Source organism: Camelus bactrianus, chromosome 8, assembly GCF_048773025.1.
Source record: "Camelus bactrianus isolate YW-2024 breed Bactrian camel chromosome 8, ASM4877302v1, whole genome shotgun sequence".
Lineage (NCBI taxonomy): Eukaryota > Metazoa > Chordata > Mammalia > Artiodactyla > Camelidae > Camelus > Camelus bactrianus.
Genome location: NC_133546.1, coordinates 51,072,622 through 51,092,761, shown reverse-complemented (window position 1 = coordinate 51,092,761; position 20,140 = coordinate 51,072,622). Strand labels below are relative to the sequence as shown.

At 33.2% G+C, this 20,140-nt stretch overlaps 1 protein-coding gene across 3 annotated transcripts in view; it reads right to left on the bottom strand.

Moving 5' to 3' along the window:
* Positions 1-20,140, bottom strand: part of ASCC3 (activating signal cointegrator 1 complex subunit 3) — a 301,513-nt gene that overhangs the window by 223,414 nt on the left and 57,959 nt on the right. For 2 of the 3 annotated variants that reach the window (XM_074368580.1, XM_010965191.3), the window contains exons 5-8: positions 14,747-14,867; positions 10,347-10,548; positions 9,434-9,575; positions 8,713-8,838 (exon numbers count right to left, since the gene is read on the bottom strand). In XM_074368580.1, coding sequence (XP_074224681.1) covers positions 8,713-8,838; positions 9,434-9,575; positions 10,347-10,548; positions 14,747-14,867 — 591 coding nt within the window. The remainder of the gene's footprint in view (positions 1-8,712; positions 8,839-9,433; positions 9,576-10,346; positions 10,549-14,746; positions 14,868-20,140) is intronic. The other variant, XM_074368581.1, reaches the window with a different exon arrangement.

The following is a 20,140-nucleotide window of genomic DNA, read 5'->3' as shown; positions in this document are numbered from 1 at the left end:
TGTGGAAAACAGTATGGAGATTCCTCAAAAGACTAGAAACAGACTTACCCTATGACCCAGGAATCCCACTCCTGGGCATATATCCAGAAGGAACCCTACTTCAAAAAGACACCTGCACGCCAATGTTCACAGCAGCACTATTTACAGTATCCAAGACATGGGAACAGCCTAAATGTCCACCGACAGATGGCTGGATAAAGAAGATGTGGTATATTCATACAATGGAATACTATTCAGCCATGAAAACAACAACATAACGCCATTTGCAGCAACATGGATGTTACTGGAGAATGTCATTCTAAGTGAAGTATGCCAGAAAGAGAAAGAAAAATACCATACGTGATCGCTTATATGTGGAATCAAAAAAAAAAAAACATAAATACAAAACAGAAACAGACTCATAGACATAGGATACAAACTTGTGGTTGCCAAGGAGGAGAGGGGTGGGAAGGGACAGATTGGGAGATTAAAACTTGTAGATACTGACAGGCATATGCAGAATAGATAAACAAGATTATACTGTACAGCACAGGGAAATATATACAAGATCTTGTAGTAGCTCGCAGCGAAAAAAAATGTGACAATGAAAATATGTATGTTCATGCATAACTGAAAAAATGGTGGAGCAATAATTCTCAGCTTCATGTCCTACTTCCTTCCCTTAGAAGTGAGTTTCTCCTTTTGGGGAAAATACTTTTATTGCTAATAATAATAATAATAATAATAATAATAATAATAATAATAATAATAATAATAATAATAATAATAATAATAATAATAATAATAATAATAATAATCAGAGAGCTGATAGTTCCAGAGATCTGCAGAGCGTCTCCTTCAAGTCTTTAGGTGAGTACTGAACAGTACACGTGTATGAGAAAACTACCCAAGGTAGGGGAAAAAAACCTTCAGAATGGATTTGAGGAAGCAAATTCAAACATCATCACACAGTGTCTGGAACAGTTCCTGTTCTTACCAGTCATAGTGGAAAATCTCTTAATTAACTGGGAATTAGGTAAGGGTAGTCAGACCTGAAAAAAAATCAAACTGATCCACAGTAACTTAACTATGTCCAAGGAAAAAAATCTCAAGAATATTTATAATAATACAAAAATACCCAGTGCTCAAAAAGGTAAAAATCACAATGTCCAAGTTAGTCAAAAAAGATCAAGCAAACTAAAAAGCAGGAAAAAAAATATCATAAGAGATAAAATTAATCAGTTAAAACCAATCCAGGAATAACACAAATGACAGACTGTTAAAAAAAAAACTAGAGCAAGATTCAGCAAATCTGTCCTGTGGACCAATGGCCTTGGCCTGTTTTTGTTTGGTTTTCTTTTGTATGGTCTATAAACTAAGAATAGTTATTATACCTTGAAAGGGTATTTTAATAAAAAAGACAATAATAAATATGGAACAGAGACCATATGTCCATCCACAAAACTTAGTATAATTACTATCCGTTCCTTTTCAGAGAAAGTTTGCTGACCCCTAAGCTCTAGAAATGATTGTGTAAGTAGAGGCATAAAAGATACTAAAAGAATTCAAATCAAACTTTTAAAGATAAAAGTATTATGATTGAGATGAAAACCACACTGAATGAGATTAACAGCATTTTAGACACTGCAGAAGGAAACAATTAGTAAATTTGAAGACAAAAAAATAGAAACCATCCAAAATAAAACATGAAGAAAGAAAAAAACAATAGTTAATAGAACAACATTAAGCTGTGTGGCAACTTCAGGAACCCATATGTACCTATCGTAAGATTACCTGAAAAGGGGGAATGGGGGGGGTAGACAATTTTTGAAAAAACAATGGCTGAAAATTTCCCACATTTGATGAAAAATATAAGCCCACAGATCCAAGATGATTAACCAATGTCAATCACACACACAAAAACAACAAAATAACAACAACAACACTTGAAGAACACCACACCAAGGTAGAGGCAGGCAGAATTTTAAGTTGGTTCACAAGGTTTCCTCCTCAATCTCTCCCAGCACTCCAATGCAAACACCTTGCGTAAGTCAGAACTCTGACTATAATGGATTTACTCCTTTGCTTAGGTTATGCTATATGGAACAGCTGACCTTTCAAGAGGAAGACTGACGGGGGGGTCTGGCATAATCACATTAATCTTTTAAAGTCAGAGAGTTTTATCAGCTGCCAGGAGAAGTCAGAGATTTGAAGCCCACAAGGTATTCAATATTTCTTTGCTGGCTTTGAAAATGGAGTGGGCCACATGCCAAAACATGTGGGCAGGCTTTAGTAGCTAAGACTGACAGGCAGCAAGGAAACAGGGACCCCAGTTCTACAACTGTAAGGAAATGGATTTGGCCAAAACCCTCAAACTTGAAAGGGAATTCTTCCCCAGAGCTTCCAGGTAAGAATTCAGCCTGGCCAATACCATGATTTTGCCCTTGTGAAGCCCTGAACAAAGAACCTACCCAAATCGGACCTTCAGAACTCTGAGATAATAAATGGGTGTTTTAAGTCACCAAATTTTTGGCAATTTCTTATACAATAACAGAAAGCTAATACAAAGACACATCATAATCAAACTGCTTAAAACCAGTGATAGAAAGAAAATCCTAAAAATAAACAAGAAAAACAAAAGACTTATTACATAGAGAGGAAGATTAAGAATGAGGACACATGGATGGACCTAGAGATCGTAATTCTAAGTGAAGTAAAACAGAAAGAGAAAGAAAAATACCGTATGATATCACTCATATGTGGAATCTAAAAAAAATAAAGGACACTATGAACTTCTCTACAAAACAGAAACAGACTCACAGACGTAGTAAACAATCTTATGTTACTGGGGAAAGAGGGTAGAAAGGAATAAATTTGGGAATTTGAGATTTACAAATGTTAGCCACTATATATAAAAATAGGTTTTTAAAAAAAAGTCTCTTTTGTATAGTACAGGGAACTATGTTCAATATCTTGTAATAACCTTTAACGGAAAAAATATGAAACTGAATATATGCACGTATATGCATGACTGTGACATTGTGCTGTACACCAGATATTGACACATTGTAATGACTGTACTTCAATAAAAAAATTCATCCATAAAACAAAACAAAAAAAAGAATGAGAACACGTTTCTTATCAGACAAAATGTTAGCAAGGAGATAATGCAGCTACATCTGAGCATACTAGGAAAAAAATTGTCAACCTAGAATTTCGTATCAAATGAAATATCTTTCAAGGACAAAGACAAAATGAAGACTTTTTTCAGACATAAACAGCTAAAAGAATTTATCACCAGCAGACCTGTGCTACAGGAAATGAATAGCAGATGGAAATCTAGATCTACCTACACAAAAGCATAAAGGGTACTAGATAGGTGCTCAAGTATAAAAACTTCTTTTGGTTATTATTTAGATATCTTAGATATCGTAAAAAGACTGTTATGACAAAAAGAGTAACAGTGTATTGTGAGGTTTACAACAGGTGTAGAAAGAGTGTACATCTACATATTTGTGTGTCCATTTGTTTTGATGGTAACAAGTGCTGAAAACTCTGACAAATACAGCAACAAATAAAATCAGAACACTCATGGGTATAATTGCCAGGTGAGGCTAGACAGGTATTAAGGGAAATTAGAATTAATTTTTGCCACATTGTTTCCTTCCTCATTAAATTTATGAAGTCTTCTTTGCTAAGATCTCTATCACTGTGAAAAAGATTGTAAACTCACTTTTCAGTTTTAAACTTTATATTTTGTTATTATTTCTTGATACATCTTCCTAAAAAGGCAGTGGTCCTGATGAAAATGGTGATATACTTGACAATGAAATAAGCAGCCTGTGGGACGCCTCAGGTAAAGGCTTTCTATTTGGGCGTATGTCCAGGTTTTAGTGACATTTAATCCTGTTCAAATTGATCTTATAAAAAAAGATCTGTGTTCTTAAGTGTTTTTCCAGATGCTTCTTTAACTTTCTTGTCTTTGTAATTTGATTGAATCAAACTGTCAATAAACTCTTCAGCTTTATGATTCCCTCGGGCTCAGGGAACAAAATAAAACCAAAAGAAAAGTATTATTTTTTATACTTATTTTATTTCCCTTTTTCCAAACTGTAAGTCTTGAGACAATCACAAATGTCAATAATTATAATGACTGGTTTCTTTAGTGTCTATCAGTTAACTAGAAACTACTCTAGACATGTTAATAGAGTGACTATGTGTCTGGAATGAAAAAACAGCTGAATGGCATTAATGAGCGTAGAAGTAATTTATTTAATAAATACAACTTCCAAAGAAACAACGTCTTTTCATTTTAGCCATACTCTGATGTCACAGCGTCAGTTTACATCTATCATTTTAAGCTAACATTTTATTGAAAACGTATGAAGTACTCAACACTCTTCAAAGTGTTTTACTTATATTAATACATTTAATCCTCACAATGAAATTATGAGGTAGGTACTATCATCCCAATTTTACAAATGAAACACTGGATCACAGAGAGGTAAGTTACTTGCCCAAAGTCTTACAGCTAGAATGTGGGGGGCCAAGATTCCAACTCAGTCAGCCTGGATTCAGAGGCTCTGCTCTCCACCAGCATGGTATGCTACCTCCCAAACTTAAGCATGCACAAACCTTTTCCTTTTCTCCTTTTCATCTTAATAAATGACACTATCACTCACCCATGTTGCCCTGGATGTCATTCTGGTTTCTTCTCTCTGCTTTATTCATCTCCTGTCACTTAAACAGTCATCAGATGTTATACATACTAGCAGCCAAATTACTCTTCATTGACCCACTTCTATGCAGGCAGACACTTTCTTAATTCAGGCACATAGTGCTTCTCCCTTGAACTATTGCAGTGGCCCTACTCTCAACCATCACTTATGCACTGCAACCACAGTAATCCCTGTAAGCGAAAAAAACCTGATCATTTACTCTCTTATTTTTAAGTATTTCCCACAATATTGAGTCTAAATCTACTCTGGTTTTTCAAAACCCTTCATGTGCACTATTGAGCCTCTTTTTAGACTAATTTGCTGTCACTCTCCACATGTAGTTTACATGCTAATAATACTGAAATACTTGTTTAGAAAAGGTCACAAACTGTTTCACGGAGCATCCTTTGCCTGAGATACACCACCATCCCCTTTGTCTATCTGGCAAAATCCTATGCCCTCATTCACCGACATGAAGGCTTATTCTGTGAATTCATTAGTCCGCCTTCTCTGTGCTGCCATAGAAATCTGTACAACATACCCCCTACTGTACTAGTTACGTCCATGGAAATGATGTGAAGCAGATACAGTATATGGAGCAACCTAAGATCTGGGATAATATCCTATTCATCATTTCCCCCAAAACCCAGCCTGTTAGCATGGGATTCAATCATCTGGGGTCACAAAATACCTTGAATTCCTGACATTCAGATTTTATAGAACTCAATTTTCTCAACTTCTCAAATGAAACATTACACACACCTTTTATATTAACTTTCCAAACTAAACAGTACATTTAGGTGAGTGCTCCAATTTTGCTGAATAACACTGTATTGGCTATTTAAAACACAGAACTCCTGGTGGGTATAGCTCAGTAATAGAGCATGTGCTTGGTATACACGAGGTTCTGGGTTCAATCCCCAGTGCTTCCATTAAAGAGGAAACAAATAAAATAAAATAATAAAAATAAAATAAAAAATATAACTCCCAACTGTGAAAACAGATAGAAGTCAACTTATTTAATACCAACAAAAAAGCAAACCTGAGTCTCTCACCAAAATATCAAAGACACAGTTCTATCTGCTTAGCATCTTTCACACTCTCCTTTTTAAGGTAATAACAGCTCTCATCTTTCCTTTGAGGAAGTCCTCCTTGACTCCTGATGGCTCACAGGGAGTTGACGATGAGGATACACAGGTGAGTAGACATGGTCACTAAGAACCCCACATTCTCACCACAGAGAAAGTGGTTCAGAAACAAACCTGTGACCCAAGTCAGGAAAATCAGAGTCCAGCCCAGGAGTTTCTTATGGGGAAAACCCTTTTGTTTTTACAATTGAGGGAGGGGGAAGCAGCTATTCTTGGAGTTGCCATCCTGAATTATTCCCTGATTATATGGAGATAGTGTATCTGGGAGTCAGAGAGTGAAAGAACCAGGGAACCAGGGAAATAAAAGGAGAAGGAGAGTAGGGGGGTGGGAAGAAGAGACACGGAGGAAGGAAAAGAAAAGGAAATAATGAAAGAGAAATTCAAAGATGGAGAGAGAAAGAGACAAAGACAGAGGAGAAGATCTGATGACATCGTTTGAACATGTATACCCAGCTGGGCACACAGGCAGCTTTATTCCTGAATATTCTGGTTAGAAAAGCCAACAAAGTGTCTTCATTGCTAAAACTTGCTCTGACTTTGATTTCTCTAACTTCCAATGAAGTGAGTCCTAATACAAAAACCTATCTAAATTTCTTTAGATCATTCCGAGAAAGTACAAAACCCAATTAACAGCATTAACAGCCAATTCTGCACATCATTTTAGAATTTTAAAATTCTCCTTACCTTTTTAATCAAATTACAGAAGTAATTTAAGAAGACAGGACAAATTTATCTGATGCGACATTCAGTCAGTGAGAGGATATAAAAGCATTTTATCTGTAGTTCCATAGGACTGTCAGGAATGGCATGCAATTATGAAAAGAGATAGATACCATCTAAAAGAGCACTTTTCCTGATACAAAAAGATACTGCCTTACAGAAAAAAGATCCAAATCAACCAGCTAACATTCTGTTAACATCTGAATTTTCTCTTGAGCTCTATATTAATACCCATGGTAATGATATCTGGTGGGGTCATTATCTATAGTAATACGACATCAAAGAGTTTATTTATGTACTTATAATGACCCATTGCATTTGAATGTATTATTCCCCAATTTTACCCCTTATGAAACTGCAAATTAAAAAAACCACAATGAGAACTCTCTACATGCTATCAGAATGGTTAAAATAAAACTATAAATAATACATAAAATATAAATTAAAATGGCTAAAATAAAAAAAATAGTGATAACACCAAATGCTGGCAAGTATGTGGAGAAGCTAGGTCATGCTGGATTGCTAGTGGTACTAAGAAATGTTACTCTCGAAAAAACTGGTAGTTTCTTAGAACACTAAACATGTAACTACAATATGACCCAGCAATTATACTTTTGGGCATTTACCCCAGAGAAATGAAAACTTATGTTCACACAAAAACCTGTACACCAATGTCTAGAGCAGCTTTATCCATGTTATAGATGCAATTATGTCCCCACAAAATTCGTAAATTAGAGTCCTAACTCCCAGTGTGACCATATTTGGATACAGCACCTTTAAGGAAGTAATTAAGGTTAAATAAGGTTATCCGAATGAAGCCCTACTCAGATAGTACTGGTGTCCTTATAAGAAGCGGAAGAGACACTAGAAGAGTCCATGTCAAGCCATGGGGACACAGTAAGAAAACACCTGACTGCAAGCCAGGAAGAGAGTCCTCACCAGAAACCAAATTTGTCAGCACACTGATCTCAGACTCGTAGCCTCCAGGACTGTGGGAAAATAAATATCTGTTGTGTAAGCCACCTAGTCTATGGTTATGGCAGCCCAAACAGACATACAATTTATTAAAGCCAAAAATTGTAAATAAGACAGATGTCCTTCAACAGGTGAATGGTTAAACTGTGATACCCATATCATATGTTGTAGGTCCAATAATGATCCCCAATGATGTCCTCATCCTAATCCATGGAATCTATAAACATATTAGGTTACATAGCAACGAGACATTAAGGTTGCAGATGGAATTAACTCTTTTATTCCTACAATATAAATGAACAAAGTATTTATTTGGAAATAAGTATGAAAGAAAAATAAGAAGCCTGGTTCATTTATTATACAGACAATGCACATCAATGATGTTTTTACATGAAAATGTTCATATTCAACATACCAAACTAAATAAGTCTTTATCATGATAATCCTTGTAATGACTGCAAAGGTTTAAAAAGAAGTATGTACATAATTATTTAATTCTACAGGCTCTCAGCCCTGTCTGCATTTCAGAATCGCCTATAGAGCTCTAAAAATCATCCTCAAAAAAATAGGTATCTGGGCCCATCCCAAGAGATTATGATTTAATAGGGACCAAGGCATTTGGATTTTGAAAAAGGTCTACAGGTAATTCTGATGCACAGGATGAAACTCACTAATAAAAGATTTAATTACAATTTTAGTCTAGCATAAAAATTTACTGTAGGAAACAACCTAAAATTGTAACAATATGGAAATTGTTTAAAAGTAATAAAGGCATAAAATGGAATACTGTATAGTGATTTAAAATGATGCTGTAGAAATATTCTATTATAATATAGCTTGACCATTTGCTATATTGATGTAATACATGAATCCTTTAAAATAGCTTAGTCACATCAACTTACCAAGGTTAAACCAAATATTAGCTAAAATAACCAAAATAAACACACAGCTATAAAAATATATACATATATATATGTTTAATGTGTAAAGGAATGCATGTAGGCTTTTTAAAATTTAAACCCCCCTACTGTATGTACCTATTTAGTAACCAAATGCATATATCTCTGTACTGTATTAACCAATTAACTTTTACTAATAATTTTTCCAATACAGATCTATTCAAAAACATATCAAGCATCAAAAACATCAACTTTATAAAATCATCAGCTCACCTCATCTAAGTCTTGGATATAAACTGGTTTTTCCTGAAAGCCAACTGGCATTGGTTCACTGTAAGGAATCTTTACTTCTTCATACATCTTGTTATTCTCTCTTTGGATTCCCTCTGGTAAAATCATCTATGAACATCAAAAATTAAAACCCAATAATCATACAAAATAAAACAATTGCCTTGGTAAAGATTTGTTAATTCCAGAGGGAAAGAAAGAAAACTACTGGTTTTATGACACAATACTGGTAAATAAATTTAGCTAATTTAAAGGAAAACAAGTCTATATAAAATGAAAACAAACAAACAAAAACCATACACACACACAAAGCATTCACGAACGACTTATCTCATATAACACACAAATCAAATTATGTTGGTGAGTTTTAAGTACATTGATTCGATGGTATTCCTGAAGACAAACATACTCACGCAGCTAGGGAAAATGCGCAATACACATTTCGGTCATAAAGTTATGCAACTGCTAGAACTCAAAAACACAAGCTGCATAAATAATGACAGGGAGGAGAATAAATAGGTTTTGAATATCTACTGTGTGTTAAGATCTTTACATAAACTGCATTATCTCATTTTCCCCAGTATTTCAAATGACAATTTAGCATAATATAGTCAGAGTCACCAAAGAAATAGGGAAAATCCATGTGTCATTTCATCTCATCAGAATAGACATATTATCCAAAAGTGGTCAGATACCAATGACATACCTTTGCACCAGCAATGAATGCTGATGTTTTCATGGCTTCAGCCTGGGAATCATAAACATGGGGATAACGTATTTTTTCAACATCCGTGTCTCTCTGTCTGCTCAGAACTGGAACGCTTCTAGCATTCATAAGTGCCTGCTCTCTGTAAATACAAAAAACAAAACAAAACAAAACAAAAAACGAAAAAAAAAAGGCTAAATCTGTATTTTTTTTAATCTTGCAAACGCAGGCATATACTGAAACCATACCACTAAAATAACTATTTCAGGTAGCCTCCCATTATAAAAAGAGAAGAAACTAAATTGCACAAAAGAGGATACCAGCAATCCTGAAATTTTACAGTAATCACTTAAGGATCAAACACATTTTTAGGTACTATCTTTAGTTAACATCATCTGATAAGTTTGACTTAATGTTCTTTATTTGTAATTTTGTTTGTCACAATCCAAAGATATTTAACAAAGTACAAATCCCTTTTTAAAAAAATGGGTTTCAATATTTAAATACCATGTATAATAATGCCTTTATTTCATTTTCCTCTTTTCTACTTCTAGAGAACAACAAGGGAAAAAGTATTCATTGAGCTAGGAAAGAAAATAAAAGTCTCAAAATAAATTTGTGTGCATTTCATAAGGCTTAACCTAGTGGTGTGTGCACAGCACCTAAAAACAGCTTACCTCTACAATCTAAATCTCTCACCTACATGGATACACTGGGAATATTCTAATTAAGCAGATCACCGCTTTCTTATTCCAGATACTTAGGTTTTCATACAACAAAATTCTGTTCTTATAAGAAAGCATGACTAGAAATAAGAATCATCTAAATTGTAAAAACTAAACTAAAAAATGATAATGCTACATAAAAGTAGCAATTACAACACAAGCATGTTTCAGTTTCTGGCTTTTATTACCTGTGTATCCGCAACTCTTTAGGATCAAAGCACAGCCCTTCTGCAATTTCTCCATCTTCTCCAGCTTTTTTTTCCCGTCTGGCAATTCTTTTCTCTTCTCTGCGATACTGTTTCATTAACTGCTTTTCTTGTTCAGACTGAATAGTGACTTGACAGCCGTAATTAGGTTTAGCATTTTCTCCTAAAATTTTTTTACAATTGTCTATGAAGCAAATTTAAGATCACATTTTACAAGTTTAACCTTTATAAAAAAAATTACTTTTTTCCCTCATCAAAATATACGATAGCACAATGCTCTAAGAATTCATTTTTTTAAATTTTAAACTGGCATATTCAATTATACATTTTAAGGAGAGTTTTTTAAAATCACAATTTCTAAGTGATATTACATAGTGGCTTAAGAAAAGTCAGCAGATGTTTTCTTCCTATAGACTAAACAGTTTAATGTTGTAATTTCTTAGATATAACATCAGGAACCTAAAAATTCAATTTCATAATTTTTGAAATAATTTGTTTATATAATTTCAATAAACATAATAATTATCAATACTAATTAGCATTACTATTAACATAATAAAGATATTCTTTACATACCAGATATAACTTTTCCCTAAGTAATAGGTCTTACTCTGTTAAATTCTCAATATGCTATGACTAACTTATACATGAAATAAAAAAAAATAGAATATAGCTCAGGATATACTGAGAAGGTGAAAAATAAAAGAAAGAAAGAAAAAAATACGGTTCAACTTTTCATAGAAATACAGTTTTTTTAAGAAAATGGAAGAAGGCTAGAACCACTAAGAAGAATCCGGTCAATTAAAGCTCAGCGTTTTCAAGGTACAGTTTAAACCTGTCGTTCGGTCAATTCAATATGCAGGAAAAATGTTCTTCCAACAGGATTACCTTCTGTGTTTAATTAAATCTTTCCAAGTAGTAGTATTTTGGCTTACTATAGCCCTAAAGGAACTGACAGGAACTTCGTTGAAAGCAATCCAAGTCAATACACATTTCACTGTACTGAAGACCTATGTTCCAGGTACTGCTGCTAGGCTAGGAAGATAATGAAGAATGGACTTGGTCCATACTCTGAAGGAGCACAGTGAAAGTTATTTTGTCAAATTCCAAGATTCAGTGCAGAGCACGGAAGAAGTTCAGCACAGCATCAAGAGGGGAAAATTAATTTTCTAATTCATTCTAAGTCAAGTCTTCACAATTCTCAGACATTTGTCACTATCTCATTATATGATTTTGAATAAGTCATTTTAGCTCTCAATCATAGGAAATAACCCCTCTGTCTAATGGCTTTATAAGCCTCAAAAAAGAAAATGAGAAATAAAGATTGATCACACCTCAAAATTATGAAATGAGATATAACCCCAACTACGTTAGACCTAAATTTTATAGTTCTTAAAAAAGTATTTTTCTAAGTCTTATACATTCTACTTTCTAAATAAATCTTATACACTTATTATAATGATTGAATTTATAACTAATTCTCAGTGTTAGAAAAGCAAGTAGCATACTGACAGTTTTCAAATGTACTCTGAACTATGAAAAACAAACTATCTGCAAAGTCACACAATGACAAAGAATTTTTAAAAATGTGAATAATGCCATATAATTACTGCTGTAAATGAATATTAAAGATTTTGTATGTGAAATGAAACATTTAGGATGGCATACTAGATGCTATGCTAAATACATTAACATTTTAAGCAAATGTGACAGTAACAAAATACTATTGGATACATTTGGGGTCATCAAGGAAATTCAAATTACAAAAAGGAAATATGGCTACCTCATTGATAGCTTTATAAGGTATCAATCAGAATATACTGAAATCCTGTAAGACTGAATATAATAGGTAATAAAAAAATCAAGTTACAAAGCACAAATGCTTAAGTGCGTGGTTCTCCTTGATGGGTTCAGCTAACTGTAAAGACTGTCAAGCAGAAATGAAATAAGCTTAACAGCAATTCTAACATAAAATTTTACTGAAGAACATGCAGAAGCTTATATATCCTTTTAAAATGTTATTATGACAGAAAAAGTTTTGTATAACTACTCAAGATACTGTCACTTGACAGCATGAGCTAACTTGATTTTTATTTTATGATATACTCTGTACTAAGCATTTTCCACAACAGCCCCAAAAAGAGAATTTAATTTACAACTATCCTCACCCTAGCAGACAGTACACTATACCCACCTACTTCTCAACTACTTTACATTTCCTTGTAATAAGAACAGAGATAAAGTAGGGTGGGTATGTATCTGCATAAAAAGATTCAAAGAAAATCAGTATGAAAGCTAGAAAGTGCTAAATGGAAAGAAGCTATTGCTCCCTAAGACCAAGATCGTGATTTTGTGGAATAAAGAAAAGGACAGGATGTCAGTTACTAATGTAGCTTAATAAAGAACACAAATACAATTTGGTAGTTTCAAGAGAATTCTGAAGGATCATTAACACAATTATATCAAAAGATATAAATGGATGAGAACAATGATAAAGTAACAAGAGTCTAAAGATTCTTTTCTTCAACAGTTGCCTTTTCCCTGTGCAAAAAACATTTAAGGAAAATAATTTTAGTGCATGTACACAAAAAAACTCTACTTAAAATATGTTGGTTGTCAGCTTCTTTACCACACTCCTTAGAAAAAGTCAGTCTATGTGTTTAAATGCCTCAAATTTTCTATAGTGTAATTATTCTTCTTAGTAGCAACATTAATAGTGATCTAGCATAGACTAAAAGAGTAAAAGCTGTTTGAGAAGAGTAGAAGGTATTTCAGGGTAGACTAATAGTTCAAAGTTTTTAAAATAATTCAAATTTAATATTTGGTTTTAGGTTAAAAAGCATGTTGCTTCTCAAAAGTTATTATAGTAGAATAAAATTTGTGTATAAATGTCATACCAAAATGAACATAATGAAACTACTAGACAACACTAACTCATCACCTACAGCTTTCAAAAACAAGTATGTGAAGGTGGAGTCATTCCGAACTTTTCATTAATAAATTAACACTATTAAAAGGTGGAATCAGTCAGTAAGTATCTCCATATTAGCACTTAGAAAACTGACAAAATGGACACAAAATTCTCAGAAATTACATCACAAGATTAGATATTTAAACTCATTCCTTTTCTTCTAGCAGATACTCATTTTAAACACTCCTTAACTTTGACTTACTGCAATATCTGATCAAGCACTGCTTAAGAGGTGGGAGTCCTCTTAGAGTAAGGCCGTATAAGTGTTCAAAACTCTTAAAGAACCAAGAGACTTGCAGAAAGACAAAGTGGCTAAATTCAATACATCAAAGTTTCTAGACATCTCAAAGCAACTCCAGGCAATTATCAGTAATCAAAGTCTAGGATAAAGAAAATCCATAAGAAGTTTTGGATTTAAATCAAGGCTGTTTTATAATTTCCTTTTAGTGCCACACTCATAAATGTTAGGAAAAGGTGACATCCCTTACACTGAAGAACGATACTGATTTGAAGAAGGGTGTCTAATTTCTTATGCTCACGTACTTTTTAAAAATTCCAAACTATTTTTAAGGTTGGCAAGGAACATTTGAGTAAATGTAAGAAATTCAGTTTTCCTACTTATCACTTAAAACCTAAGGTTGGTATCAGTTGTCCCATAGTAAGTAAGGCTTTTGTTGTTGTTGTTGTTGTTGTTGTTGTTGTTGTTGTCTTCCTTGACAGCTCTGATTCTTCTAGGATTTTCAACTGTATGTAATACATGGCAATATAAATGTTCAATTTGCTGGGTGTGATAACCATACTGCAGTTAAGTATAAGACTGTTATTATATGCTGAAGATTTTACAGCTGAAGTAGTATGACATCTGCAACTTCCAGTCACTGTTCGGCAAAAATTTGAAACGTAGGAAAATGTGTGTGTGTGTTTGTGTGTTCACATGTGCATACTCACGTGTGTGTGGGTGTGGTAGAGACTGATAATGAGAGGAGGGAAGAAGCAAAATGTTAATGATTGGTGAATTTACATGAAGATTATGGGAGTATTTATTGTACTATCCTTGAATCTTAATACAGGTTTGAAAGTTTTTAAAATAAAAAATTAGCTTAAAAATTATAACACTACTTGACCCATAGTAAGCACTATATATACGTAGTTGCTATAAAAAAAAATCTGTCTATCCAAATCTTCTGCCAAAAAAACACCATATATAAACATAAATAGAATCTGATACAACAGCCTATTTAGGGTATTGATATTTATTTTATAAACTGACATCACTAAGATCTACTTAAAAGAATGATATCAGTATATATACATAATAGACCAAAGGATATTAAAAGTATAACTATATTAAAAAGACTGCTAACCAATAAATTTTTCCTTTAAATAAAATTATCACTTAATACTTTCTTACCTTGAAGAGCCTGCAACTTATGATCATTTGAAGAATTAAGAAATTTGTCCACAATTGTAATTCTGTTCTGGAGGAGTTTCTCAATAAGTTCGAGTCCATCAGGTCCCAGCAGTTCAAACAGCTTACAAGAGGAGGAAAATCAAAACAACCTTAATTACCTCAAAATTAACTTTTTTCAAGTTATTTACACCCTATTCAACAGAGCTATGAAGCTAAACTAACACAGAAGAACCTACAAAGTACTTAGAAAAAAAATCATTTAAAAAAACAACTTAGGAAAGAAAAATAACTTCTCGCATTGCTAAGAAGCTATCTGCAATTATATAAAGAACATGATTCAATTTTTAAAATAATTATGATTTATACACGAAACTCTAAATCGCAAAATAACAAATTATTACACCTGGTTTTCCTTGGTATAACTAAGGGAAATTCGAATGCTTTTTAACATTCTATTCTTGTTTTCCCAAATAGAGTGCAGAGCAGAGTCCCAGTTTCTTTCTTTCTTTTTTTTTTTTTTTTTTACAACTTACTACGTAAGAGCTATCCTTTTTGAGTTAAAAAACCACTAGAATGTTTTAATATAAATTATGACTGGCAAAATTTTTAATGCTTGATAAATAATTAATTGTATAATCTTTATTAAATTTTATGATTTTTTTCATGCTTAATTAATTTTAATGCTTTTTATATGTGAAATCTGAAACACAATACTGCAAGGGCTTTATGTAACTTTACTGAAAAGTTTTCATGCATATCTTACTCTCCTATGAAGAGAAGTTGCCAAAGATTAAGTTCATTCCAAAGTCAGAGAACCAGATTTAGGATTTAGAGACTTTCAATTACATAACTGTATAAAATAACTGTTACAGAAAGCCTTCAGATTTCCTCAAGTATGGTCTGGGGATATGTATTTTCCTGTCCAGAAATATTATACTCTAATTTTACATGTGAAGATTTTATTTTAACCAAATTCTAAATGTTCTTGGAGAATCCACACAAATAAAAACATCATTAAAAGTAGAAATTTGTGTTGAGTATATATGACACTAAATATTTGATAAATATTTTCTTTTTTCTAGAGGCCACACAAGGAGAGGCAAGATTAGAACTTACGGAACAGCCTACTGCTTCCATCAAGTACTCAGCTTCTAAAGCAGGGGTGTTTAGAGTTTTACCTCAGAGATTTTGTCTAGGGGTAGAATTAAATCATAAAACAGAAAGAGCTCAATTTCTTCCAAAGAAATTGACCTCACCTGCAACCAGGACAGGAAGTTGAAGGCCAAGGGCTGTCTCAAAAACAGCAGAGGTTGTGATGAACCGCAATTAGGAAAAGATTCACAGATTCAACAACTAGGTTGCAGGAGAGAACTGAGGGAAGAGACAATGGGGAGGAGTCCTCTTAGGGTGAGAATAAATATCAACCCTGACCTCTAGAATTACTCCTTCAAAGGGGCCACAAATTTACTGAATTAGTTTGTATAGCAATTTATGCCCAAGGGCATTTTTGCAAATAAAAGAGCAGTCATTGGTAATAACAGCTGAGTGTGGTCCACAGGGACCAGTAGAAAAAGGTCCTGACAAAACTAGCTTTATCTCAGAATGAGTATGGGTATACTCACAGGCGTGCCTCCCTAAGGACCTTCAGAAGCTCAACACTGTGGGGTGCGGGGAGGAATTTTCTGCACTAAAATAACCCATGGTCACTAAACAAATAAACAAGCAAATAACAATAACAAGCCCTAGAGGTGGTAGAATAGATGAAATGAACAGATTCCTAGAAAAACACAAACTATTAAAACTTACTCAAGACAGACAATCCGAATAGACCTAAAACAGTGAAGGACGGAATTAGTAAAAAACAAACAAACAAACGCACAAAGGAAAATCCTAATCCAGATGGCTTCAATGGATTTCTACAAAGCATTTTAAGAAGTTAATACCAATTTCTCATAAATACTTCCAAAAAACAGAACAGGAGAGAACCCTTCAAAACTCATTTTATGAAGTCAGCATTACTCTGACACCACAACCTGACAAATACATTGTAAGAAAACTACAGACCAGTATCTCTCTGGAATATGAACACAAAAATCCTCAATGAAATACTAGCAAACCAGATCAAATCCAGCAATTTATAAAAAGAATTACATAAAATGACAATATGAGATTTATGTCAAGAATATAAGGTTGGTTCCATGTCAGAAAATCAATCTATGTATTACATGATACCAATAGAATAAAAAACAAAAAATCACATGATCAGCTCAACAGATGCAGAAAAAACATTCGACAAAATCCAGCACCCTTTCATGATAAAATACTCAACAAACTAGAACTAGAAGGGAACTTCCACAAACTGACAAAGGGCATCTATGAGAATCCAACAGTTAATATCATACTTACTGATAAAATACTGGATACTTACCCACTTAGAACAGAAATAAGACAAGAAAGTCTGCATTTGTGACTTCTACTGAACACTGTACTGGAGATTCAAGCCAGGGCAATTGGGCAAGAAAAAGAAATAAAAGGCATCCAGATTGAAAAGCAAGAAGTAAAACTATTTGTAGATCACTATGATCTTCTATGTAAAAATGACTAAAAGATGTACAAAAGTACTTTTAGAATTGATAAACAAGTTTAAGTTTTCAAAAGGTGTACCAAGACCATTCAGTGAGGAAAGATCAGTCTTTTCAGTAAATGATGTTGGGACAACTGGCAAGCCACATGCAATAAAATGAAGTTGGACTCATACCATACACAAAAATTAAATCAAAATGGATCAGTGATCTAAATGTAACAGGTAATTTATAAAACTCTTAAAAGAAAACACAGAAGCAAATCTTCATGTCCTCAAATTTGGTAAAGGATTATTAAATATGACATCAAAAGCATAAGCAACAAAAGAAAATGGAGATTTGGACTTCATCAAAATAAGAAACTTATTTTGGCAGTGAATAAAATGACTCACAAATTAGGAGAAAACATTTTCAAATAAAGTATCTATTAAAGAATCTACATCCATAATATATATAAAAAATTCTTACAAATAATAAAAAGACAACCAGTGAAAAATAAGCAAAGGATTTGAATTTAAGGAAAATATATAAATGGCCACTAAGTATGTGAAAAGATACTTAACATCATTAGCCATCAAGGAAATGAAAATCAAACCTACAAGAACCACCAGAAGGGCTATTTTGTTTTTCAATGGAGAAGAATAGGTGTTGGAAAGGATGCAGAGAAAACTGGAATTCTCATACACTGTTTGTAGGAATACAAAATTGTGTAGCCATTGTGAAAAAAGTTTCCTGGTTCCTTAATAAGTTAAACACAGAATTACAATGTGACTCAGCAACCCCATGCCTAGGTATATATCCAAAGGAATTTAAAACATGTCCAAACAAAAACATGTGCACAAATAAGGCTATTCACATAGCCAACAGGTAGAAACAACCCAAATGTCCAGCAACTAATACATGGATAAACAAAATGTGGTATAACGATACAATAGAATATTACTAAGCCATAAAAAAGAATGAAGCAGTTTGTAACATGGGTGAACCTTGAAAATATTTTGCTAAGTGAAAGAAGACAGTCATAAAAGGCCATGTATTATATGACTCCACTTATATGAAATGTCCTGAACAGGAAACCCTCTAGACACAGAAAGTAGGCTGGTGATTGTTTAGAGCTTGCAGTGTAGAAATTAGGGGGATAGTATCTAAAGACAGGATTTCTTTCTGAGGTGATGAAAATGCTCTAAAATTGACTCTGGTGATGGTTGCACATATCTATGAATATATCCAAAACCACTGATTTATACACTTTAAATGGGTAAACTATACTATATGTGAATTATATATCAATGAAGCTTTTTTTTTTAAATTATGAACCAAAATGACTTAAGATAACAAAAGTAACCAACAAATTGCTTAGGGCTGAAAGATAAAGATTAAATACAGTTTTCCCAATAAGAATTCTGAGTATTTTGAAATTCTGTTAGACATAAGCCCCATGCTTAAGGTAAGGGTGATATTAAAGAAAAAGCAAATTCAGAAAAAATAAATGTAATACATACCTACATAGTTACTTTCCCACCCCAAACTGCAAACAAGCTGTAGTAGGAAATGCATTCAATATACCACATGAAATGTCTTTAATATTCTATCAATGCCCAAACAATGTATTAATTATTAAATTGAGAACTTTTCCTCCATAAGAAAATAATTTACCATCGCAGTTACCCTTACATATATTCTCAGCTACTCAAGGTTATTTACTTTGAAATATAATGTTGACAGATGATAAATTAGAGATCAGAAAGTTTTAGTTCAACCTAAGTTTAGGAAACGACCAGTGTTTGACCAGTGTTTTTAGAAGATAACTGCTAATGTAATGTCTCAGGTGTAGAATCACAGCACAAAAAGCATGTTATTTATTAAAAATAACACACCTAAGACCTAGCAAAAGGGGCAAGAAGGCTGTTTTGCTCTGAGTAGCAGGACCTCCATAACCCCAAATGAAGAATCCACAGCAGAATTCTAAGATTAAAACAACCCCAAATTATACTTTCCCTAACATTTGCCATTTTCATCCACATGGAGAGCAGGGGCAGTTATCATTCAAGATTTGCACTAAAAACTAATCTGGCACCAAGACTGACTATTTGTGAAGGTACAGATGTCTGGATTACTGTTCTATACACTGACACAAGTTCCAGAAGCTATCAAATTGAAAAAAGGAGGGAAAAGTTAACTCGGTATAGAAACAGACATCAACTTCAGAGTTAAAAAAAAAAAAAGAATGCAGCTCTTAAACAATAAAAAGCCAGGTTTCACTACCCTGGGTAAAAATTAAGGATATTAGATTTAAAGGAAACACAATAGGAGCAGACAGGTAACATCCTTTTCCTGGTAGATTTTGTTAAAGCCATTATTATCTATTAAGGCACTTCTCAATAGACAAAGGTGCTTAGAGTTCTCACTGTTCTTATAAATCCTTTTCCATTAAATTAAATTATCAAATTAAAGTAGTTCTTCATTAAATTAAAATAATTAATGGAAACAGTAAAAAAAATTAACCAATAGAGTTTGTTCCTGAGATGCCAAAAAATATGTATATTCTTCAGAACACAGACTAACTTTAAAACAGCATTACTTCCTTGTTCCTTACACTTTTAACAGATGAATGCAGTCGTGAATCTCTCAGAAAAGGTAATCTCTACTTTCCACTATATTGAGTTATATCATTTTCATTCCAATAGGAACAATGCTATACTGGATGCTATGTCCTAGCACAGTATCAAATGAATCACAAATATTATACCATTATAAAAGCAAAACATAAAATAATGAAAATCTTTAAATAATATACCATGTAAAACTGTGC